This window comes from Nerophis ophidion, linkage group LG20 (genome assembly GCF_033978795.1).
Source record: "Nerophis ophidion isolate RoL-2023_Sa linkage group LG20, RoL_Noph_v1.0, whole genome shotgun sequence".
Classification (NCBI taxonomy): Eukaryota; Metazoa; Chordata; class Actinopteri; order Syngnathiformes; family Syngnathidae; genus Nerophis; species Nerophis ophidion.
In genome coordinates this window covers 11,365,431-11,392,930 of record NC_084630.1, presented here as the reverse complement: position 1 = coordinate 11,392,930, position 27,500 = coordinate 11,365,431, and the positions used below count along the sequence as shown (strand labels likewise).

The 27,500-nt window shown below is 41.1% G+C and overlaps 1 protein-coding gene across 1 annotated transcript in view; it reads right to left on the bottom strand.

The window, feature by feature from the left end:
* LOC133538573 (uncharacterized) overlaps positions 1-2,625 on the bottom strand; it is a 30,395-nt gene extending 27,770 nt beyond the window's left edge. The window contains exon 1 of the mRNA XM_061880226.1: positions 1-2,625. This exon is cut by the window's left edge and continues 1,021 nt beyond it. Within this exon, the coding sequence (XP_061736210.1) occupies positions 1-1,824 (1,824 nt within the window). The 5' untranslated portion in view covers positions 1,825-2,625.
* Between the last annotated feature and the right edge of the window lie 24,875 nt (positions 2,626-27,500).

Sequence of the window (27,500 nt, the reverse complement as noted above, 5' to 3'; positions counted from 1 at the left end):
ATATGTAGAACACAGCAGGAACTTAATCCGGTGGCCTTCCATGCTCCAGATGTCCTTCCAGGTTAGAGATCTGTCTTTTACACTCTCCCATCTAGTCCAGCTGCATTGTTTGTTCATGGTTACTGCCTTGACATGCCGGCTTTCCTCTTCAGCCTTTCGGACCTCCCTCTGCACCAAGCCTCGCCGCTCCTTTGGGTCAGCTTTGATCCAATTTGTTCTGGAAGAGCAACCCAGACCAAGTCTTCCCTGGGCTACTGATCCCACAAAGTCCGCGTGATGCAGTCGATCCTCCGCCTCCCTCAGTGCTTCGCTAGCTGACCACTTTATGCCTGACCTGACGACAATGCCTGCTTGTCGTACTCGCTCGTCTTTGCTGTCTCGTAGCATCATAGCCTGGCGTGTTTTTGTTACCTTGTACTCCTCCACCACTGATGTTATTGGCAGCTGTAGCTTGCTTCCTGTGCTGTACAGTCCAATGGAACAGAAGCTTCTTGGGACACCCAGCCATCTCCTCAAGTAGGTGTTCAACTTCCTCTCCAGACTCTCAACTGTGGATACAGGTACCTCATAAACTAGGAGTGGCCAGAGCAGACAGGGGAGAACCCCATGTTGGTAACCCCAGGCCTTATACTTGCCCGGGAGGCCGCTCTTTTCTAGGGATGTCATCCAGGCTTCTGCTTGGCTAAGCATTTCTTTCACACTCAGTCGGTCTTTGAGATCTGCCCTGTACCACTTCCCCAAGCACTTCACAGGCTTCTCTTGGACAGTTGGAATGATGTTCTCCCTGATCTTGAAGCGAAACCGTTCCTGAACACGCCCTTTCTTCAGAACTAGGCTTCTGGACTTTGCCGGTTTGAACTCCATCCTTGCCCAATTAGTGAGCTCAATCAGGTCCTCCAAAATGCATCTTCCTTCTGGCACTGATCTTGCTGTGATGGTAAGGTCGTCCATGAACGCTCTAATGGGTAACATCTGGATTCCGCTTGCAAGGACTGTGCCTCGACATAACTTCTCTGCCGACTTGACAAGAAGGTTCATCGCTGCAGAAAATAAAATCACTGAAATTGTGCAGCCAGTGACAATGCCCACTTCTAGTCTCTGCCAGTTGGTGGTGAATTCTCCGCAGTTGAATCGCATGTTGAATCTGTCAAAGTACTGCCGCAAGAGTTTCTGGAATTGCTCTGGTATGTGGTAGGTCTTTAAAGTCAGCTCCACTAACTTGTGGGGTATCGTTCCATAGGCATTTGTTAGATCAAGCCACAGAACTGCTAGGTCTCCGTGGTTCCTCTTTGCATCCTCGATGATCTTGGAGATTACGCTGGTGTGTTCGAGACAGCCAGATACCCCTGGAATGCCACCTTTTTGAACTGAAGTGTCCATGTAACCGTTGTCCAACATGAAGGTGGTCAACCTCTTTGCCAGAATCCCCAGGAAGAGTTTAGCTTCCACATTGAGGAGGGAGATGGTACGGAATTGCTTAATCCCTGAAGAGTTTTCTTCCTTAGGGATGAAGCATCCCTCAGCCACCAGCCATTCATCAGCAAGGAAATTCTTCCTCCATGCCACCGTCAGTAGCTTCCAGAGTCGTTTCCTGAGCCTTTCGCAATGCTTGTAAACACTGTACGAGATGCCATTTGGCCCTGGGGCTGATTTTCCTCTTGCCTTCTTAAGGAAGCTGCTGACTTCCTGCCAGCTTGGTTCCTCCGCCTTAAAAGGAATAGTTGGTTCAGCTGGTTTAATGAGCCTCTCCATCACCTCCAAATTGTCCTCCCTCCTGGGATCGCTGTGGACCTGCCGAAGGTGCTCCTCCATCCATCCATCCATCTTCTTCCGCTTATCCGAGGTCGGGTCGCGGGGGCAGCAGCCTAAGCAGGGAAGCCCAGACTTCCCTCTCCCCAGGCACTTCGTCTAGCTCTTCCCGGGGGATCCCGAGGCGTTCCCAGGCCAGTCGGGAGACATAGTCTTTCCAACGTGTCCTGGGTCTTCCCCGTGGCCTCCTACCGGTTGGACGTGCCCTAAACACCTCCCTAGGGAGGCGTTCGGGTGGCATCCTGACCAGATGCCCGAACCACCTCATCTGGCTCCTCTCGATGTGGAGGAGCAGCGGCTTTACTTTGAGTTCCTCCCGGATGACAGAGCTTCTCACCCTATCTCTAAGGGAGAGCCCCGCCACACGGCGGAGGAAACTCATTTCGGCCGCTTGTACCCGTGATCTTATCCTTTCGGTCATGACCCAAAGCTCATGACCATAGGTGAGGATGGGAACGTAGATCGACCGGTAAATTGAGAGCTTTGCCTTCCGGCTCAGCTCCTTCTTCACCACAACAGATCGGTACAACGTCCGCATTACTGAAGACGCCGCACCGATCCGCCTGTCGATCTCACGATCCACTCTTCCCCCACTCGTGAACAAGACTCCTAGGTACTTGAACTCCTCCACTTGGGGCAGGGTCTCCTCCCCAACCCGGAGATGGCACTCCACCCTTTTCCGGGAGAGAACCATGGACTCGGATTTGGAGGTGCTGATTCTCATTCCGGCCGCTTCACACTGCGAACCGATCCAGTGAGAGCTGAAGATCCCGGCCAGATGAAGCCAACAGGACCACATCGTCTGCAAAAAGCAGAGACCTAATCCCGCGGCCACCAAACCGGAACCCCTCAATGCCTTGACTGCGCCTAGAAATTCTGTCCATAAAAGTTATGAACAGAATCGGTGACAAAGGGCTCCTCCACCTCTTCCTTTGTTGCTTTCAACTCTCCTGATCTTTTATCACCCAGGAGTTTCGACAGGTAGTTGAATGGGTTCTTTGTGAAGGCCACCCTTTCCTTCAACCGCCGCTTCCTGTTCGTCACAAGATCTTAATGCGCTCCATCAGGCCGTTTCGCAGTTCTGTGAGAGCTGGTTTCTCGTCTGCTGTTACTTCACGAAAGGCCTTCTTAAGCCTCCGCAGATCTCCTCTAAGGATTGCTATCTCCTTCAGGCGTCTGTTTTCCTTGGGCTGGATGTTTACTCTGCCTTTTTGTTCTCTCTTTCCGAAGCGATCTGCGCCTATACTCCAGATTATCGAGGACATGGCCTTGAGCTTCTTTCCCACGTCTCCTGCGAGTGCCGCTTCCAGCACCTGGTCGACATCACAGTCAAACATATCCCATTCTTTCTTTTCAGCTGCAGTTGGCCAGTTCACTCGTTCTTTCCGAACGTCTCCAGCACAAGTGTTCTGGTCATGCCGTCTGGTGTCCTGAGTGACTTCCCTCTCACTGTGGTGCCCTGCTGCCTCCGTCACACCAGCGATGCTTCTCCTGCCCCCATCTCCATCATGTGCCTGGAGATACATACATATATACACACACACACACACACACATATATATATATACATACATACATACATACATATATATACACACGTATATATAAAATAACAAAAATGTCCACTATCCAAGGTAAATAATTTACATTACTTTGTAAAACTACTGTAGTTGTTAGTATGAAATACATTCTATTGTTTTGTCTTTCATACCATATTTCTTATCTAAAATTATTGTTTTTTTTAAAAGGCATGTTACATGTTAAAGGTGTGCTAGTTTGGCAAATTGTAAAAATAAAATCAAACAAAAAATAACAAACTAGAAAAGCACTCAGATATAGCTGACCTGCACCAGGCCCCGACTCCCAATAGTAAACAATCCTTTAAAAAAATTCTCCTGAAATGAAATCCCTTTATTTCTGATATTTAATGAAAGTTTGATCAAAGTCTGCCCATACATTTATGAGCTATGTTGCAAACTAACTAACTAACTGAAAAACAGAACCTAGCAAGAGTAATAACTAAAATTGCGATGGGCGGGACCGCTTTGGCTGCTGCCCATGCGACCCAAGCCCGGATAATCGTTAGAAGATGGATAAATAGTAGCTACTATTAGCAAACAGATATACTTACCAACTCGGCGTAATATCTTAACATCGACACACTGGCAAAAATTACATTTTTAAGGAAAATTTTGTTTTGAAGGGGTTTTTGCCAACTTCCTGTTTATTTTTGCTGAAGGAAGTCAATTATTAAAATGTAGGTTTAAGTGAGGCCTAAATAGAGGTTTTTGTTTCATGTCTCTCCGACATTCCTACCGGAAGTTACAAGCAGTTTTAAAATAGCCAAGTATGTGTGCTTTTGTTTTGTTTTGCTTCCAAACAGGCTGCAAAAGGGTTCACTGGTTGCACCTATTGTATGTCAGCAGATAATTCTATAGTGGAACGTAATAAACAGAGTGAACCCTTTTGTCTGTCATTCACTCTCTTTTGTCTCTGCGTGTGGAGGCAGGGCTGGAACCGCTACCATACACACAGAGCAGTTCAGCCTTGTAACATAAACATCAGGTAAAATAGAAGGAAAAAATACAGATTAGCCCCAAAATATTATGACTTGTTACCCATCCCATTTTTGACATGACCAGAAACTTTCATCAAAAGCCGTGCATAACTTTTTGAGATATTTTGCTAATTAACAGCAAACATGTAAAAATGCGTAAAAATAGAGCAAAAAGTTACAATGTAAAGAGAAAAGACTGAAATTAAAAAAAAATAATAACAGCTTGGTTTTTGAAAACTATATAACTTTTTTGAACAGTTTACAAAATTAAATCAATATATATAAAAAATATAGGTTCCTTGATGTAAAAAGTTTGCACATCCCTGCTCTGAGGATTAAATCTATGTATTTTTATGCAACTTTGGAGACATTCCAATTGAAAAATTGTAACTAAAGGCCTACTGAAACCCACTACTACCGACCACACAGTCTGATAGTTTATATATCAATGATGAAATATTAACATTGCAACACATGCCAATACGGCCTTTTTAGTTTACTAAATTGCAATTTTAAATTTCCCGCTAAGTGTCGTGTTGAAAACGTCGCGGTATGATGACGCGTGCGTTTACCGTCTCGGGTTGCAGCGGACATTATTTTCCAGCCCGATCCAAGCTCTAAGTAGTCTGCTTTAATCCCATAATTACACAGTATTCTGGACATCTGTGTTGCTGAAACTTAGGCAATTTGTTCAATTAATAATGGAGAAGTCAAAGTAGAAAGATGGACGTGGGAAGCTTTTAGCCTTTAGCCCAGGGGTAGGGAACCTGCGGCTCCAGAGCCAGATGTGGCTCTTTTGATGACTGCATCTGGCTCTCAGATAAATCTTAGCTGACATTGCTTAACACGATAAGTAATAAATGATTCCGCTGGTAATCACAAGGTTAAAAATAACGTTCAAAATTAAAAACATTCCCATACATTTTATTCCATCAATCCAAGAAGTCGCATTAATGGTAAGAAGTATTTCATTTATTATTTGTTAGCTTCAGAATAACAATGTTATTAAAAAGAATAAGAGACTTATTATTCTCTAAAAATGTAAGTCTAACTTAAAAATGTGCACATTTAGTTGTATTCAGTGTTAAAAAATATTGGTAACACTTTAGTATGGGGAACATATTCTAAGTAACAAAGACTTAATTAAGAGTTATTTGGACACTAGGGGACCATATAAGGGTTAGGGTTACTAATAAGCAATAATTCTGAGGTTATAAGGGAAGACTCTTAGTTAATGGCTTACTACTTGTAAAATAAGGCCATGCAGAAAAAGGCATTAATATGTACTTAATAATGACTAATTAAGAGCCAATATGTTACAAATTTGCATGTTAATAAGCAACTAATTAATGGTGAATATGTTCCCCGTATCAAAGTATTACCATGAATTGATTAACGTGGACCCCGACTTAAACAAGTTGAAAAACTTATTCGGGTGTTACCATTTAGTGGTCAATTGTACGGAATATGTACTGTACTGTGCAATCTACTAATAAAAGTATCAATCAATCAAACCAAAATATAATATGGCTCTCACAGAAATACGTTTTTAAAATATTTGGCCTTCATGGCTCTCTCAGCCAAAAAAGGTTCCCGACCCCTGCTTTAGCCACAAAAACACAGCCGTTGTTTCCTTGTTTAAAATTCCCGAAGATGAAGCTTTACTATGGAACAGAGCGGTCAAGCGAACATGGATCCCGACTACATGAAGACCGGCAGAAAATTGTGGTAAAAAGTCGCCTCTTACCGGAGACATCAGCGGAGCTTCTGTGCTGCTGCAGCTGCCGTGACTTCCCTCGGAGACTCTGGCGTCAACACACCCCTCCGACTTTCAGGTACTATTTAATCTCACTAAAACACTAGCAACACAATAGGCAGATAAGGGATTTTCCAGAATTATCCTAGTAAATGTGTCTAATAACATCTGAATCGCTCCCACTGCAACCGCCTTTTTTTTGCTTCCAGTCATTCACTCTAAATTTCCTCATCCACGAATCTTTCTTCCTTGCTCAAATTAATTGGGAAATTGTCGCTTTCTCTGTCCGAATAGCTCTAGCTGCTGCTGGCTATGATTGTAAACAATGTTCAGATGTGAGGAGCCCTACAACCCGTGACGTCACATCATCTGCTACTTCCGGTAAAGGCAAGGCTTTTTTATTAGCGACCAAAAGTTGCGAACTTTATCGTCGATGTTCTCTACTACATCCTTTCAGCAAAAATATGGCAATATCGCGAAATGATCAAGTATGACACATAGAATGCACCTGCTATCCCCGTTTAAATAAGAACATCTCATTTCAGTAGGCCCTTAAGGAGCCATTTAACAGAATGGAACTCCGTAAAGCACAAGCCAAGACAATACTGAACAATGAAAAATAAAACATGGAAAACATCAAAAGCATGAACAGAATTGATTTAAAAAACTATGTTTGTCTTATTTGGCCCACGCCCTGTCTTGCCACAACATGTTGTGGGTATCAGATGGGAATTTTGTGTGGCTAAAAATGATCACAACATCTCTTTGACTACGTCAGACTCTGGTAATTAGAAAATGTTTTCTCAGACTAAAACAAATCCTTCCAGCACTTCTTCTTCTTCTTCATCATGCGGATTATCCTATCTCTCACAGAGAATTAAAGTTCTAATAACTTTCCTTCCCGACCCCCTGCGGCATCACTAAAATGTTTACAACAAGTTCCTTTGGTGAAGTGGGGCGTTCGTTACATAGCCTTTGACTCAATTCGTTGTGTATAAATATATCCATTTCATCATGGACGCCGGTCAAATATTTGTTTCGGCGGTTCCCCCCCCCCATACAACCTAAATTGCTGCAAGCTGTTGAACTTGGAAAAGGCATTCTCGTGGTGCTTTTCTCCCCTTAAATAAATCACTGCTAAATGTGGCAATGAAATGAGGAAAGACGACAGTTTATTGTCAGGAGAAGCTTGTGGTGGGAAGAAGGATTTTGGTTTTTAATGACATTGTTGCTCAGTCGCCTCGGATTCTTAGAATGCATTTACTGTTTTCTCCTCATTTGCATAGAAAAAATATCCAAAAAAGAAGCTTTTAATAACAATTATATAACAAACTTGGACATTCTTTCTGGGATTTTTCAGGCTTTTTTGTGTAATTTGTTGCTTTTATTGAGATTTTGCACCGGCTTTTTCCACATTTCTTTTTCAATAACATTGCACTAGTTTGATTTTTTTTATTTTTATAAATGTTTTAAGTGTTCTTTATAACTTCAACCACAAAAAGCACAGGATTTTAACACGTTACTAACCAATTTGCAAATGACAATCAAATCATTAAAATAATAAAACAATTCAAAAATAATTTCAAATCAATAAATAAATATTAAAAACAATAAATTCATTAATAAATCAATAAATGAAAATCAAAAATGATTGAGCTCTGCAAAGGGACTAATAATCTTTTGAATAATTTTTTGCTTAAATTCATTCTTGTTTCTGGTTATCATTTTTAAACTGATTTTGATTTTGTATGTATTTTATCTCATATTTTATTCATTATGGTTCTATTTCCTCACTTACAAAATTGTTTGTCTTTGGTACACTAATGTGTTTATTGTAGGCCATTGGTTCTATGATTTACTTTTGGCGCGGTATAGCTGTGTTGGTATAGTGGCAATGCCAGCAATTTGAGGGGTCCAGGTTCGATCCCTGCTTCCGCCATCCTCGTCACTGCCATTGTGTCCTTGGGCAAGACACTTTACCCACCTGCTCCCAGCGCCAGCCAAACAGGTTTAAATGTAACTAAGATGTTGGGTTTCATTATGTAAAGCACTTGACTAGAGAAAAAGTGCTATATAAAAATAATTCACTTATTTTTGCAAATAAAAAAAATATATTTTTTATATTGCTCTTTTGGTATGAACATTGTGTAAACTCCAAGTTGTTATTTTTGTAATACAAAATATTATTGATCATGTTTTATTGCATTGTAATCGTTTGTTTTGTGATTATGTGATGTTTTTTTGGCCTGTGCAATAATCATGCTGCCACACCTGTGAGGTGGGATGGATTTTCTTGGCAAAGAAGAAATGCTCACTAACACAGATTTAGACAGATCTGTGAACAATATTTGAGAGAAATAGGTTTTCTGTGTTTATACAGGAAACGTTTTAGATCTTTGAGTTGGACTCATGAAAAATGGGAGCAAAAAAGTGTTGCGTATAATTTAGTAAAATATTTTTCACATTTTTGCAGCAAATTTTTGAAAACAGTTGAGTTTGCTTGTTGTATAAAGGAACTTGGACCACTGTAAACATAATAGCAGGGCTTTGCTTTGACATTTTAACTTTGCTAACACATGGAACACTGGGGTTCAAACTTGTGATTTACATAACTGAGGCGTTACTCAAAGCACCCCTTTAAGTCCTCTGATTTTTGGCAGGAACAATTGTTTTTCGTGATGTGATTTACGGAACTAAGGCGTTGTAGATTGTTTACTTCAAATACAGTCTGTATTCCATCCATCCATCCATCCATTTTTTACCGCTTGTCCCACTAGTCTTTTTTTTTAATTTTTTTTATTCTTTAGTTATATTAGTTAGGTTAAAGTTAAAGTACCAATAATTGTCACACTCAATAGGTGTGGCAAAATTTTTCTCTGCATTTGACCCATCACACTCCCATAGGACATGAGGGGAGCAATGAGCAGCAGTGGTGGCCGCGCCCGGGAATCATTTTTGGTGATTTAACCCCGAATTCCAACCCTTGATGCTGAGTGCCAAGCAGGGAGCCAATGGGTCCCATTTTTATAGTCTTTGGTATGACACGGCCGGGGTTTGAACTCACGACCTACCAATCTCAGGGCAGACACTAACCGCTCCTCTTTTTCATTATTCGGGTTATTTAACTGGAGATGGCGACTTGTCCAGGGTGTATCCCGCCTTCCGCCCGATTGTAGCTGAGATAGGCTCCAGCGCCCCCCGCGACCCCGAATGGAATAAGCGGTACAAAATGGATGGGTTATTTACCTGAATGTGTGGAACAACTTTGAGAGACTCACATCTTTGCAAAATGTCCTTAAAAACAGCAGAGCGCTTCTGTAAATCTAACAAACTAGACTGGAGAGGACACTGGTTCTCCAGAATATACAAAATAAGAATGATAGTGAAGGGAGAAGCCCGCCTACACAGTCCTTAGTTTTCTGGAAATGTGGCCCCCAAAACAATTTAGTTATAGCCCTGCCTTAAACCGACCATCAGCCAATCACATATATATATTTTTTTCTGGCCAATTTCTAAATGATTTAGTCTTTCATTTAAACCCCGTTTCCATATGAGTTGGGAAATTGTGTTAGATGTAAATAAAAACGGACTACAATGATTTGAAAATAATTTTCAACCCATATTCAGTTGAATATGCTACAAAGACTACATATTTGATGTTCAAACTGATAAAATTTTTTTTTTTTTTTGCAAATAATCATTAACTTTAGAATTTGATGCCAGCAACACGTGACAAAGAAGTTGGGAAAGGTGGCAATAAATACTGATGAAGTTGAAGAATGCTCATCAAACTCTTATTTGGATCATCCCACAGGTGTGCAGGCTAATTGGGAACAGGTGGGTGCCATGATTGGGTATAAAAACAGCTTCCCAAAAAATGCTCACTCTTTCACAAGAAAGGATGGGGCGAGGTACACCCCTTTGTCCACAACTGCATGAGCAAATAGTCAAACAGTTTAAGAACAACGGTTCTCAAAGTGCAATTGCAAGAAATTCAGGGATTTCAACATCTACGGTCCATAATATCATCAAAAGGTTCAGAAAATCTGGAGAAATCACTCCACGTAAGCGGCATGGCCGGAAACCAACATTGAATGACCCTGACCTTCGATCCCTAGGACGGCACTGTGTCAAAAACCGTTATCAATCTCTAAAGGATATCACCACATGGGCTCAGGAACACTTCAGAAAACCACTGTCAATAAATACAGTTTGTCGCAACATCTGTAAGTACAAGTTAAAGCTCTACTATGCAAAGCAAAAGCCATTTATCAACAACATCCGGAAACGCCGCCGGCTTCTCTGGGCCCGAGATCATCTGAGATGGACTGATGCAAAGTGGAAAAATGTTCTGTGGTCTGACGAGTCCACATTTCAAATTGTTTTTGGAAATATTCGACATCGTGTCATACGGACCAACGGGGAAGCGAACCATTCAGACTGTAATCGACACAAAGTTCAATATCCAGAATCTGTGATGGTATGGGGGTGCATTACTGCCCAAGGCATGGGTAACTTACACATCTGTGAAGGCACCATTAATGCTGAAAGGTACATACAGGTTTTGGAACAACATACTGTATGGTGCCATCTAGGCGCCGTCTTTTTCATGGACACCCCTGCTTATTTCAGCAAGAGGATGCCAAGTCACATTCAGCACGTATTACAACAGGGTGGCTTCATAAAAAAAGAGTGCGGGCACTTTCCTGGCCCGCCTGCATTCCAGACCTGTCTCCCATCAAATATGTGTGGCGCATTATGAAGCGTAAAACACGACAGCGGAGACCCCGGACTGTTGAACGACTGAAGCTTTACATAAAACAAGAATGGTAAAGAATTCCACTTTCAAAGCTTCAACAATTAGTTTCCTCAGTTCCCAAACGTTTATTGAGTGTTGTTAAAAGAAAAGGTGATGTAACACAGTGGTGAACACGCCCTTTCCCAACTACTTTGGCACGTGTTGCAGCCATGAAATTCTAAGTTAATTATTATTTGCAAAAAAAAAAAAAAGTTTGAGTTTGAACATCAAATATCTTGTCTTTGTTGTGCATTCAACTAAATATGGGTTGAAAAGGATTTGCAAATCATTATATTCTGTTTATATTTACATCTAACACAATTTCCCAACTCATATGGAAACGGGGTATGTACTTATTTGCCACTTAGCTCTGTGTGGTAGACAATTGTCTAAAAGATTCAGCCCAGTTTGGATGGTCTCAACTGGGAGCATACAAGAGAGTCTTCTTTTCCCCAAACCCTAGATCAAACCAGTCTATTTGTCATAAAAACTTGACGGAACCCAACTCACTGCAGTCAAAGTCCATTTGTCTCATGTAGAACCTGTTGGTTCAAAGTTTAATCGCAGGATGTTGTAAAAGGATTTGGACGTTGACTAATATATCAAAACCAAACAGAATAGATCTTTGATCTGCACTTTTTTTTTTTTACCCGTGTGGTTCTTATTTCGGAATGACAAACTATTGACTAATTTTATGGCTACTGAATCATTTTCAAAAGCAACCTGTGACCAATCAAATAACAGCGAATGAAATAATTGAGAGTCAAATAATTGTATTAGTGTCTTTGCACCAGATAGCGGGTGAGTGCCAAGCCTGAACGCTGGACAAATTCCTCAGACCGACAAATTTTTATTCAATATCATTTTAGTTATGAAAAGTACAGACATTTTAAAAAAATATAGACGTTGTAGTAAATCACTGATGGTAAGAAACTAGCCGGTGGTGTTTTTGTTGTATTTTTTGGTTTAAAAATTACACAGCCTCTTTAATTTCTCCAAAATCAGCATCAAGGGTTGGAATTGGGGGTTAAATCACCAAAAATTATTCCCGGGCGTGGCCACCACTGCTGCCCACTGCTCCCCTCACCTCCCAGGGGGGGATCATGGGTGATGGGTCAAATGCAGAGAATAATTTCGCCACACCTAGTGTGAAAATCATTGGTATTAAACTTTGATATGCAAATATTGAGGCCTCTGCAGCCATTGGAGACGACCCCTAGGTGGCAGCGTACCTCATGAATCCACTATAAAAATGAACATCACGCCATAAAATTAAAAGTGTGTTCACATTTCTAGTCAGTGCCAAAATAATAAAAATGTATAATTTGGTGGTGGTGATGGGTAAATGAGGCCTCTGTGAGTGTGTGGCAAACTCACTATCTGTATTGACCAAACACTGATATTGTGTTGGTGTTATATAATGGCCATTTGCAATCCAATCGCAGGAATTTTTACAGGAATTTCCCATTTACTCAGGGAAATAAAATCCCCCTTATGTTTCTACCAAAAACTAACTAGGTAGATTTAGTTCTTCAGGAACTTTTCTGAGTTTTTGCCAGCTGGGTGGGACTTTTGGAAGGTTCCCGGAACCTTTTCGGGGGTGGGCTGTGCGTTCCTAAAACATTTTCCGAACACGAAATATCCGAGAACGACTCCTTTATTTCTTATGTATTTCTATTACAACAAACTTGACAACGGAGAAAAAAAAAAAAAAAATGAACAAAGCGTCGACATGCAGAAACTTTTGTGGGGCATATTTGTGCTGAAGAAAGCTGAACAATCCTGCAGTGTATTTACTCAACAGTTTATCGATGTTTATTATTTATTACAAACTATCGACACGTGAAGCCATGAGAATAGGAGGGATTCTTTTCAACATATTTACAATAAAGTATGACGGCGGACTCGAAGCAATGACCTCAGCTGCTTACTACTCTGACTTTGTTAGAGGAATGTGAAATATTAACGGTTTACTTTATTACATGTTGTACACAAACACATCGCCAAAGCCAATGTGTTCATGTTGTCGGTGTGAGAGAAACACTGACATTTATTCTTTATATATTGTCCTGACCTTCATGAATTCATCATTTACTGAGAAGACAACATTCTGACTGTTGGACATTGCGTACAAAAGCCTGACTTTGTATTAACAATCAGAGGTGGGTAGAGTAGCCAGAAATTGTACTCAAGTAAGAGTTCTGTTACTTTAGAGATTTATTACTCAAGTAAAAGTAAGGAGTAGTCACCCGAATATTTACTTGAGTAAAAGTAAAAAGTATGTTGTGAAAAAACTACTCAAGTACTGAGTAACTGATGAGTAACCTGTTCGTTTAATGATTACGGCAACAAATGCTCAAAAACATAAAAATAGCAATGAGCAAATTCAGAGCCAGGAATATCTCTTAAGCAACTAAAACAATAATATATATTAAATAATAATACATAAAAAATAAAAATAAAAGGCAAATTGAGCCACAATAACTTAACAGCGTCATAGGCTCAGTAGGCATTCATTGATTGATTGAAACATGTATGAGTAGATTGCACAGTACAGTACATATTTCGTACAATTGACGACTAAATGGTAACACCCGAATAAGTTTTAACGTTAATCAATTAATAAATGACCATGTCAATGTGATCTACCTCATATATACATGTACATACACACACACACACACACACACATATACATATACATATATAATTTATATTTATTTATTTTGCCGTTTTTGTTCACGTGTTAAAGGTGTTTTAATGAATATACATGCATGTTTAACATCCATCCATCTATTACCTGATTCTGATTACTTGCATTGATTGGAATCAGACAGTATAGTGCTGATAACATCCACATTTTCAAATGGAGGAGAAAAAAAAGTTCCTCTTTTCTGTCTAATACCACATGAAAGTCGTTGGTTTTTGGCATCTTATTCGTCCAGCTTCCATATTCGTTTTTATACATTTTACAAGAAATACATTGGCGGCAAACTCCGTAGCTTGCTAGCTTGTTTGTGCTGGCTTTCAGAGACTCTTATTTTGTTAGCGCAGTCACTTTTATTGTGAAGACAGGAACTGTGCGATCAGTCTTTAGGCTTTTGACGGGAAGCACGGTTGAAATAAAAAGCGTCTTTTTTCATTTACACTTTTGATTGATTGAAACTTTTATTAGTAGTTTGCACAGTACAGTACATATTCCGTACAATTGACCACTAAATGCGAACACCCCAATAAGTTTTTCAACATGTCGGGTTCTACGTATGACGGTCATGTGACCGCCGGGCTCTGTTTGATTGGTCTTAGTCACCGGTGACTGCATTTGATTGGTTAAACGCAGGCATGTGATAGATCCTACTTTGAATGCGTGTCTGACAAAATCAAAACAAACAAAGCGTGCATTAACAGATCGATAAAAAAAAGTAGCGAGTAGATTGTAGATAAATGGAGCGTAGTAAAAGTAGCGTTTCTTCTTGTGCAAGTTCTCCCACTTAAAATGATGACAGAGGTCTGTAATTTTCATCATAGGTACACTTCAACTGTGAGAGACAGAATGCGAAAAAAAAAATCTAGGAATTTTAAAGATTTTTTTTGTAAATTATGGTGGAAAATAAGTATTTGGTCAACCATTCAAAGCTCTCACTGATGGAAGGAGGTTTTGGCTCAAAATCTCACGATACATGGCCCCATTCATTCTTTCCTTAACACGGATCAATCGTCCTGTCCCCTTAGCAGAAAAACAGCCCCAAAGCATGATGTTTCCACCCCCATGCTTCACAGTAGGTGTGGTGTTCTTGGGATGCAACTCAGTATCCTTCTTCCTCCAAACACGACGAAATGAGTTTATACCAAAAAGTTCTATTTTGGTTTCATCTGACCACATGACATTCTCCCAATGCACTGCTGTATCATCCATGTATCCATTTTGGTATAAACTCAACTCGTCGTGTTTGGAGGAAGAAGAATACTGAGTTGCATCCCAAGAACACCACACCTACTGTGAAGCATGGGGGTGGAAACATCATGCTTTGGGGCTGTTTTTCTGCTAAGGGGACAGGACGATTGATCCGTGTTAAGGAAAGAATAAATGGGGCCATGTATCGTGAGATTTTTAGCCAAAAACTCCTTTAATCAGTGAGAGCTTTGAATGGTTGACCAAATACTTATTTTCCACCATAATTTACAAATAAATTCTTTAAAATTCCTACAATGTGAAATCCTGGATATTTTTTTCACATTCTGTCTCTCACAGTTGAAGTGTACCTATGATGAAAATTACAGACCTCTGTCATCATTTTAAGTGGGAGAACTTGCACAATCGGTGGCTGACTAAATACTTTTTTGCCCCACTGTAGATCCCCTCGACTTGGTCAGTTGAAAAATAGCTCGCCTGCAGAGAAAGTGTGGGCACCTCTAAATTTACATGGTATCAGCGTAGAAATACACTAAACAACTCCTCCCTACGCCTCTAGCCTGATTTGTATAAATTACCCCGAACTGATGAAAAGTGGTGGAAACAAAAACCACACACGTCCACAGGAACCAAAAGTTCTGGGAACTAAAAGTTCTTATTCTATTGTATTGAACCTTTGGTGGAAAAAGGGCCTATTGTGTGTTTACACTTGCCTCGCTCAGTACCAAGGTCCTCTGGCAGGTCGAACTGAGACCACCTTCCTCTGCTTGGTCCGGTCCTGTTAGTCCTGGACTTGCGCTAACACTTCACCAAACAGACAAAGTGTGAAGGACACCCTAAAAAGGCAACAAAAGCATTATAGCAGCTCTGAACCCTCGATAAGTTATGATCAGCCACTCCCGCCCTTTAAACAGCCGCTAGATAGGATCTGTTGTGTGCTCGGAGCATGTCTAGTGTTACTCGCATCAAAGAGGCCTGAAGGAGTTGAATGGAGGATGATGTGTGTACCGACTCTGCTTAGTGAAGGCATTTCCAGCTGGCGCCAGCGCGGAGGAAACCCACTGAGACGCACAACAACACATAGAGACACAGGGGTCAGCGTGGATTCACCATCCTCCTCCTCCTCCAACACTGAGATGAAATTTAAATTCAATAGGTTGACCTGCCCCGTCTGATGAGATCCAGGACAATTGAATTAATTCTGCATTGAAAAATTTAATAATGTTCCATTGGGGGTCTTAATTGAGCTACATGTTTATTACTGCGGTTGTAGTTTGTATTAAATAACCCCAATAATACAATAATGTCTATTTTTCAGATTATAAGTCACAGTTTTCTTCATAGTTATACTCGACTTATACTCTGGAGCGACTTATGTGCTCAACGCCAAAAAAACGGAAATGCTGATTATCGGTCCTGCTAGACACCGAACTCTATTTAATAATACAACTCTAACATTTGACAACCAAACAATTAAACAAGGCGACACGGTAAAGAATCTGGGTATTATCTTCGACCTAACTCTCTCCTTTGAGTCACACATTAAAAACGTTACTAAAACGGCCTTCTTTCATCTCCGTAATATCGCTAAAATTCGCTCCATTCTGTCCACTAAAGACGCTGAGATCATTATCCATGCGTTTGTTACGTCTCGCCTCGACTACTGTAACGTATTATTTTCGGGTCTCCCCATGTCTAGCATTAAAAGATTACAGTTGGTACAAAATGCGGCTGCTAGACTTTTGACAAGAACAAGAAAGTTTGATCACATTACGCCTGTACTGGCTCACCTGCACTGGCTTCCTGTGCACTTAAGATGTGACTTTAAGGTTTTACTACTTACGTATAAAATACTACACGGTCTAGCTCCATCCTATCTTGCCGATTGTATTGTACCATATGTCCCGGCAAGAAATCTGCGTTCAAAGGACTCCGGCTTATTAGTGATTCCCAAAGCCCAAAAAAAGTCTGCGGGCTATAGAGCGTTTTCCGTTCGGGCTCCAGTACTCTGGAATGCCCTCCCGGTAACAGTTCGAGATGCCACCTCAGTAGAAGAATTTAAGTCGCACTTTAAAACTCATTTGTATACTCTAGCCTTTAAATAGACTCCCTTTTTAGACCAGTTGATCTGCAGTTTCTTTTCTTTTTCTTCTATGTCCCACTCTCCCTTGTGGAGGGGGTCCGGTCCGATCCGGTGGCCATGTACTGCTTGCCTGTGTATCGGCTGGGGACATCTCTGCGCTGCTGATCCGCCTCCGCTTGGGATGGTTTCCTGCTGGCTCTGTTGTGAACGGGACTCTCGCTGCTGTGTTGGATCCGCTTTGGACTGGACTCTCGCGACTGTGTTGGATCCATTATGGATTGAACTTTCCCAGTATCATGTTAAACCCGCTCGACATCCATTGCTTTCCTCCTCTCCAAGGTTCTCATAGTCATCATTGTCACCGACGTCCCACTGGGTGTGAGTTTTCCTTGCCCTTATGTGGGCCTACCGAGGATGTTGTAGTGGTTTGTGCAGCCCTTTGAGTCACTAGTGATTTAGGGCTATATAAGTAAACATTGATTGATTGATTGATGTGTGAAATTATTAACACATTACCGTAAAATATCAAATAATATTGCAACTTTTCTGGATGTCATTGGATGGATCGACACAGCATGGGCTTCAGTGACAACCGAAACCATCAATCAATCAATCAATGTTTACTTATATAGCCCTAAATCACTAGTGTCTCAAAGGGCTGCACAAACCACCACGACATCCTCGGTAGGAAAACTCACACCCAGTGGGACATTGGTGACAATAATGACCCAGTGGGACGTCGGTGACAATGATGACTATGAGAACCTTAGAGAGGAGGAAAGCAATGGATGTCGAGCGGATCTAACATGATACTGTGAAAGTTCAATCCACAATGGATACAACACAGTTGCGAGAGTCCAGTCCAAAGAGGATCCAAGACACAGCAGCGAGAGTCCCGTTCACAGCGGAGCCAGCAGGAAACCATCCCAAGCGTAGGCGGACCAGCAGCGCAGAGATGTCCCCAGCCGATACACAGGCGAGCAGTACATGGCCACCGGATCGGACCGGACCCCCTCCACACGGGAGAGTGGGACATAGAAGAAAAAGAAAAGAAACGGCAGATCAACTGGTCTAAAAAGGGAGTCTATTTAAAGGCTAGAGTATACAAATGAGTTTTAAGGTGAGACTTAAATGCTTCCACTGAGGTGGCATCGCGAACTGTTACCGGGAGGGCATTCCAGAGTACTGGAGCCCGAACGGAAAATGCTCTATAGCCCGCAGACTTTTTTTGGGCTTTGGGAATCACTAATAAGCCGGAGTCCTTTGAACGCAGATTTCTTGCCGGGACATATGGTACAATACAATCGGCAAGATAAGATGGAGCTAGACCGTGTAGTATTTTATACGTAAGTAGTAAAACCTTAAAGTCACATCTTAAGTGCACAGGAAGCCAGTGCAGGTGAGCCAGTACAGGCGTAATGTGATCAAACTTTCTTGTTCTTGTCAAAAGTCTAGCGTCCGGATTCAGAAAGGCTGGAATAATTGGAACTGCGGCCGACGATGACTCTGACGTAAGCGACGTGCCGATAGAAGAGGAAGTGGCGCATTGTCTTCCTCTGGAGTTGGCAGAGTTGTTCAGAAGAGACACCGAGGAAGAAGATTTCATGGGATTTAGCGAATAGGAGTGACAGATTGTTTGGTAAACGTATAGCATGTTCTATATGTTATAGTTATTTGAATGACTCTTATCATAATATGTTAGGTTAACATACCAGGCACCTTCTCAGGTGGTTATTTATGCGTCATATAACGTACACTTATTCAGCCTGTTGTTCACTATTCTTTAGGGCGGTTTAGCTCGGTTGGTAGAGTGGCCGTGCCAGCAACTTGAGGGTTGCAGGTTCGATTCCCGCTTCTGCCATCATAGGCACTGCCATTGTGTCCTTGGGAGACACTTTACCCACCTGCTCCCAGTGCCACCCACAATGGTTTGAATGTAACTTAGATATTGGGTTTCACTATGTAAAGCGCTTTGAGTCACTAGAGAAAAAGTGCTATATAAATATAATTCACTTCACTTTATTTATTTTAAATTGCCTTTCAAATGTCTATTCTTGGTGTTGGATTTTATCAAACAAATTTACCCCAAAAATGCGACTTATACTCTAGTGCAGGGGTCGGGAACCTTTTTGGCTGAGAGAGCCATGAAAGCCAAATATTTTAAATGTATTTCTGTGAGAGCTGTATAATATTAACACTGAATAGAACTAAATGCATGCATTTTTAATTTAAAAAAGCTTTTTAAATCATTTATCATTGGTAAATATAAGAAAGAAGAGCAAACATTGTTTTAGAAAGACAATAATATATATGTATATAGATACAATTTATGATCTCATAATTATACATATAGGTTATATTAAAATGTATATATTACCACTTTATATGGAATTTAAATAAGTTGTGTATGTATATGATATATATATATATATATATATATATAAGTGTACAAATGTATATGTTTGATTTAAATGTTAAACTGTGTATATGAGACGTGTGCTACATATATTTTGCTTATATATTGTTTAAAAAAAAAAAAAGTAATATAAGTGAAGCATGTTTTAGATTTTATATATTTTGAACCTTGTTCTTGTTGTGATGGGGTAGGTTTATATAAGCGTTGCTTCAACCTACACCCTTTCGGCTCAATCATTGCTCAAATGAGTGTTTTTGTTTTTGTTTTCGTTTTTTTCTCTTTTCTTGTTGTTCTTTGTTTTATGTGAAGATTGCCGAAATAAAATACATTGATTAATTGATTGAATAACATTTTAGAGTACAATAAGACTTATCATTTTTAAAAACATTTTTATTGTGAAGCTAACCAATAAAAAATAAAATATTTCCTACCAATAATGCGATTTCTTAAACAGGTGCGGTAGAAAATGGATGGCTGGATTAAAACGCATGAGAATGTTTTATATCCATCCATCCATCCATTTTCTACCGCTTATTCCCTTTCGGGGTCGCGGGGGGCTCTGGCGCCTATCTCAGCTACAATCGGGCGGAAGGCAGGGTACACCCTGGACAAGTCGCCACCTCATCACGGGGCCAACACAGATAGACAGACAACATTCACACTCACATTCACACACTAGGGCCAATTTAGTGTTGCCAATCAACCTATCCCCAGGTGCATGTCTTTGGAAGTGGGAGGAAGCTGGAGTACCCAGAGGGAACCCACGCATTCACGGGGAGAACATGCAAACTCCACACAGAAAGATCCCGAGCCTGGATTTGAACTCAGGACTGCAGGACCTTTGTATTGTGAGGCAGACGCACTAACCCCTCTCCCACCGTGAAGCCAATGTTTTATGTATTTTAAAAAAAAATAACATTTAAAAAAAAAAAAAAAAATAAGTTTTATATTTTGAATGTTATTTTTAACACTGTGATTACCCGCAAAATTATTCATTACTTATCGTGTTAAGCAATGTCAGCTAAGATTTATCTGAGAGCCAGATGCAGTCATCAAAAAAGCCAAAACCTGGCTCTAGAGCCATAGGTTCCCTACCCCTGTTCTAGTGCGACTAATATATGTTTTTTCTTTCTTTATTATGCATTATCAGCCGGTGCGACTTATACTCCGGAGCGACCTATAATTTGAAAAATACAGTATAATATGTCGTAAAATGGACTATGGTTTGGTTTGTTTTCCCGGAATGCAAAGGAACTGGACCGGTCGTGGCGTGAAGGTAAAGACATGATTTAATTATACTCTAAAAAGTGAAAACAAAAGGCGCGCACAAGGCGTAGACAAAAACAACTTAGGACATGAAAACATGAACTAAACAAAGGGTTCTCAAATGGGGGTACGCGTACCGCTGGGGGTACTTGAATGTATGCCAAGGGGTACGTAATATTTTTTTCAAATATTCTAAAAATAGCAACAATTCAAAAATCCTTTATAAATATATTTATTAAATATATTTATTGAATAATATTTCAACAAAATATGAATGTAAGTTCATAAATTGTGAAAATAAATGCAACAATGCGATATTCAGTGTTGACAGCTAGATTTTTTGTGGACATGTTCCATAAATATTGATGTTAAAGATTTATTTTTTTGTGAAGAAATGTTTAGAATTAAGTTCATGAATCCAGATGGATCTCTATTACAATCCCCAAAGAGGGCACTTTAAGTTGATGATTACTTCTATGTGTAGAAATCTTTATTTATAATTAAATCACTTGTTTATTTTTCAACAAGTTTTTAGTTATTTTTCATCTTTTTTTTTTCAAATATAGTTCAAGACAGACCACTACAAATGAGCAATATTTTGCACTGTTATACAATTTAATAAATCAGAAACTGATGACAAAGTGCTGTATTTTACTTCTTTATCTATTTTTTTCAACCAAAAGTGCTTTGCTCTGATTAGGGGGTACTTGAATTAAAAACATTTTCACAGGGGGTACATCACTGAAAAAAGGTTGCGAACCACTGCTCTCGTGCGACTTATATATGTTTTTTTCCTTCTTTATTATGCATTTTCATCCAGTGCGATTTATACTCCGGAGCGATTTATAATCCGAAAAATGCGGTAAATTTGTCGTAACGTGGACTATATGGTGTGGTTTGTTTTCCCGGAATGCAAAGGAACTGGACCGGTCGTGGCGTGAAGGTAAAGACATGATTTAATTATACTACAAAAAGTGAAAAAAAGGCGCGCAAAAACAACTTAAGGACATGTAAACATGAACTAAACAACACACTAAACTGAGGCTCGAATAACAAAGAAAACGTACCTGGCAAGACAAGAGCGGCATGAGTCAAGCATGAACAAGGAGCATGAAACAACAAAGACGCCAGAACAACCAACTGAAAAACCAAGCTTAAATTATAATGACATGATTGAAGCAGGTGGGTGAGTCCAACACGTGAGACAGGTGAAACTAATGGGTCGCCATGGTGACAAAACAGGAACCAATGGCGTCTTAAACAAACAGAACATAACTAAACAAAACATGATCACAAGACATGACAAATTACTATTTTCTTGAGGAGATTATTAATGTAATTCACTTCACTATGCACCCTAATTGAACATTTCAACATACCGCAGTGTTAATGTTGTAACATTTTGCACCATACAGTTTGCACTGTATGGAAAACTTCAATATGCCAGTTAATTACCTATCTCACTGTCCTGTTGTTGCAACGTTTTGCACCATCTGTTTGCTTCGTATATACACTTTTATATGCCAGTTTACTACATACATTTGCAGCTTTATTTTTTTTTTACATATTTTCTTAATTTCTTAAGGGGCGGTATAGCTCGGTTGGTAGAGCGGCCGTGCCAGCAACTTCAGGGTTGCAGGTTCGATTCCCGCTTCCGCCATCCTAGTCACTGCCGTTGTGTCCTTGGGCAAGACACTTTACCCACCTGCTCCCAGTGCCACCCACACTGGTTTAAATGTAACTTAGATATTGGGTTTCACTATGTAAAGCGCTTTGAGTCACTAGAGAAAAGCGCTATATAAATATAATTCACTTCACTTCACTTCACTTAAAGCATTTATTTGGTCCTGATGCAAGCATTTCCAAGCAAATAAATGGCTACATAAGCTAAAAAGATCAAAATTACAGTAATATTGGCCACTGATGAGACCAAACCAATCAGAGGGCACTGTTTGGTAGCATGGCCACTGATTGGCTCAGACTACAGCATCATTACTTTATTGGATGAAACGAGTGCAAAGGAGAGAATCGTTCTAGCTCCATCCTATCTTGCCGATTGTATTGTACCATATGTCCCGGAAAGAAATCTGCGTTCAAAAGACTCCGGCTTATTAGTGATTCCTAGAGCCCAAAAAAAGTCTGCGGGCTATAGAGCGTTTTCCGTTCGGGCTCCAGTACTCTGGAATGCCCTCCCGGTAACAGTTCGAGATGCTACCTTAGTAGAAGCATTTAAGTCTCACCTTAAAACAAATTTGTATACTCCAGCCTTTAAATAGACGTCCTTTTTGGACCAGTTGATCTGCCGCTTGTTTTCTTTTTCTCTTCTGTCCCCTCCTCCCTTGTGGAGGGGGTCCGGTCCGATGACCATGGATGAAGTACTGGCTGTCCAGAGTCGAGACCCAGGATGGACCGCTCGCCTGTGTATCGGTTGGGGACATCTCTACGCTGCTGATTCGCCTCCGCTTGGGATGGTTTGCTGTGGACGGGACTCTCGCTGCTGTCTTGGATCCGCTTTGAACTGAACTCTCGCGGCTGTGTTGGAGCCACTATGGATTGAACTTTCACAGTATCATGTTAGACCCGCTCGACATCCATTGCTTTCGGTCCCCTAGAGGGGGGGGGGGGGGGGGGGGGTTGCCCACATTGAGGTCCTCTTCAAGGTTTCTCATAGTCAGCATTGTCACTGGCGTCCCACTGGATGTGAATTCCCCCTGCCCACTGGGTGTGAGTTTTCCTTGCCCTCATGTGGGTTCTTCCGAGGATGTCGTAGTCGTAGTGGTTTGTGCAGTCCTTTGAGACATTTGTGATTTAGGGCTATATAAATAAACATTGATTGATTGACTGATTTGAATAGAGAACCTCTTCTGAATCGAATCGTTACCCCCAAGAAGGGTGTGGTGCCCAAAGGTCTCAGGCGAACCATCTGCTCCTTAATGTGGACAAGATCAAGGAGCCGGTCATCAACTTCAAGAAGAGAATGACCCCTGTGGAGCCCATTAAGATCTAGGGTCAGGAAGTGGCAGTAGTGGAGCAGTAGAAGTACCTGGGATTCCACTTGAACAGCAGACTGGACTGGAAGGACCACAGCAAAGCTGTATACAAGAAGGGCATGAGCAGACTCTTTTTCCTAAGGAAGCTTAGGTCCGTTAATGTGTGCCGCCAGAGGTTGGAGATAGTTGATCAGTCTGTTGTGGCCAGTGCCCTGTACTCTGCAGTGGCTTGTTGGGGGAGCAGCACCAGCAAAAGGGACTTAAAACAGGCTAAACTATTGCCACGCAAATGGAGGCGTTTGTGTCAGTGAGGGACAGGAGGACACTGGACAAACTGCTCGCCATCATGGACAATCCTGCCCACCCACTCCACCAGACACTTGAGGGATAGCGGAGCTCTTAATCCAACAGGGTCCTTCAGTTTCGTTCCCACAATGTTCAATTAAAGAACTCCTTCATTCCGCACTCCATCCAGCTGTATAATCACAGATATCATCAATAGATGATACGGGTCTATTTCCTGTAATTATAATTTTCATACCAATAATATCGAATTCTCATTGCAATAATCTTGAACGACTCGTCAGTGGATCTATGATTCCAATCCCTAATAATTATCATTACTGTACACATGATAAGTATATATTGTATATATTCGCAGATATGTTATATTTTACATTGCTATACCTAGTCTATTTATACCTGCATTGTCCTTTCCATCCTTACACATTCCATCATTGTAACTAAGCTACTGTGTTGAACAATTTCCCTTGTGGATCATTAAAGTTTGTCTAAGTCTAAGTCTACTTGTGTGTCAATGTGTGCAATCAAAGCATGAATATGTCCAAGTTGAGACGAACGCAACGAGGGTTAAGTTAAAGTACCAATGATTGTCACACACTGTGTGGCAAAATTATTCTCACCCTTGTTCACCCCTTGGGAGGTGAGGGGAGCAGTGGGCAGCAGCGGTGGTCACGCCCGGGAATCATTTTTGGTGATTCAACCCCCAATTCCAACCCTTTATGCTGAGTGCCAAACAGGGAGCCGATGGGTCCAATTTTTATAGTCTTTATAGTTTGAACTCACAACGGGGGACGCCGTGGCATCAATCTGAGGGTCCCTGGTTCAATCCCCATTTTCTACCATCCTAGTTACGTCCGTTGTGTCTTTGAGCAAGACACTTCACCCTTGCTCCTGATGGGTCCTGGTTAGCGCCTTGCATGGCAGCTCCCGCCATCAGTGTGTGTGAATGGGTGAATGTGGAAATAGTGTCAAAACGCTTTGAGTTCCGTAAAAAAGGTAAAAAAGCGCTATACAAGTACAACCATTTACCATTTATTTACCATTTACAACTTACCGATCTCAGGGTGGACACTCTAACCACTTGGCCGCTGAGCAAGTCATGTGTTAGTTGCAAATGGTAAGTTTAGGGACGGCGTGGCGCAGTGGGAGAGTGGCCGTGCGCAACCCGAGGGTCCCTGGTTCAAATCCCACCTAGTACCAACCTCGTCACGTCTGTTTTGTCCTGAGCAAGACACTTCACCCTTGCTCCTGATGGGTGCTGGTTGGCGCCTTGCATGGCAGCTCCCTCCATCAGTGTGTAAATGTGGAAGTAGTGTCAAAGCGCTTTGAGTACCTTGAAGGTAGAAAAGCGCTATACAAGTACAACCCATTTATTTATTTATTTATTTAAATGTTTGGATACAATCCTGGTTTAGCATTTTTTTTTTGTCTTTATATGTATATTTTTTGACTTTAATTGAAGGGACAATGCACAGAGACATTAAGCTCAAAGACAGATATGTTCTGCACCAGATTATAGCTTATTTCCATCTACAGTCCCTGACTACCTAAATTAAAGATATTCAAAAATCCTGCAAAAAAATTATAACATTAAAATAATACATGTAAACAAATTAGGAAACATTCGCTTTAGTCACTGCCAAAGTCCATCATAGTACAGATAAACACATTTTTTAATGAAATGTTGATCTACTTTTTGAGTTTTAACAACAAAATGAGCGTTGGCACGGCATTGGTGGCTTCTTCTGGAGAGGCGGACAGATGTGTTTGTACTAGAAATAAACTAAATGGAGCTGGCGGCATTTACCTGACATCCCATTGTTGGATTCTAGGAATTTTTGGCAAAACGTGCAAAATCGGCGGCTCTTTAAATTCCCCAATACAGCATCGAAGTTTCTTACAAGTATCATCCCAGCAGGACGAGGAATAGCTCAACATGCTTCACCGTAGGAGGACGCAATAGCTCACGGGTGTCACCCCTAACAAATCTAGCGCGCCTGGATGTAAACAAAGGCCATGGGTAGAAAGATCTACACCTGACATCCACAGTAATGATACCAAGTACAAGAGCGTATCGAGTCGATACTATGATTACATGATTTTTCTTCTGACAATTTTTTTTACTTTAATGCCAGGGCCAACAGCATACAGATTATACCTCCAATATCAGATAAGGGTCTTAAAGGGGAAAACTATCACCAGACCTATGTAAGTGTCAATATATAAGTGTCATTTAAAATATATAAAACATAAGTGTCAATATACCTCCCGGTAACAGTTCGAGATGCCACCTCAGTAGAAGCATTTAAGTCTCACCTTAAAACTCATTTGTATACTCTAGCCTTTAAATAGACTCCCTTTTTAGACCAGTTGATCTGCCGTTTCTTTTCTTTTTCTTCTATGTCCCACTCTCCCTTGTGGAGGGGGTCCGGTCCGATCCGGTGGCCATGTACTGTTTGCCTGTGTATCGGCTGGGGACATCTCTGCGATGCTGATCCGCCTCCGCTTGGGATGGTTTCCTGCTGGCTCCGCTGTGAACGGGACTCTCGCTGCTGTGTTGGATCCGCTTTGGACTGGACTCTCGCGACTGTGTTGGATCCATTGTGGATTGAACTTTCACAGTATCATGTTAGACCCGCCCGACATCCATTGCTTTCCTCCTCTCTAAGGTTCTCATAGTCATTATTGTCACCGACGTCCCACTGGGTCATTATTGTCACCGATGTCCCACTGGGTGTGAGTTTTCCTTGCCCTTATGTGGGCCAACCGAGGATGTCGTGGTGGTTTGTGCAGCCCTTTGAGACACTAGTGATTTAGGGCTATATAAGTAAACATTGATTGATTGATTGATATACCTTGATGTTGCAGAAAAAAGACCATATGTTTTTTTAACTCATTTCCGAACTCTAAAAGGGTGAATTTGGCGATTTAAACACCTTTCAATTGTTCGCCTGTCAGAGCAATGACCTTTCACTCGTGACGTCACATCGTGAAGCGACCCGCCATTTTCTCACACACATTACACACACCAAGTCAAATCAGCTCTGTTATTTTCCGTTTTTTCGACTGTTTTCCCGTACCTTGGAGACATCATGCCTCGTCAGTGTGTTGTCGGAGGGTGTAACAACACCAACAGTTGCATCAGTGGTCAAAAGCTGCGAAAGTCCCTCGTTTGCTCCGCACACTTTACCGACGACAGCTATGCTACGACAGAGATGGCAAGAATGTGTGGATATCCTGCGACACTCAAATCAGATGCATTTCCAACGATAAAGTCAACGAAATCACAAAGGGGAGTTTTGTTGATGTTATTGACTTATGTGGAGTGTGCTAATCAGACATATTTGGTCACGGCATGACTGCAAGCTAATCAATGCTAACATGCTATTTAGGCTAGCTATATGTACAAATTGCATCATCATGCCTCATTTGTAGCTATATTTGCACCCAGCCTTTCCCTCCACCCACATTTAATGCCAAACAAACACATACCAATCGTTGGTTAGAAGGCGATCGCCAAATTCGTCCGCACTTCCTCCCGTGCTGCTGTCTGTCGTGATATGGCTCAAAAGCTTCTGTTTCTTCTTTAATTTCATTTTCGGTTCCCGT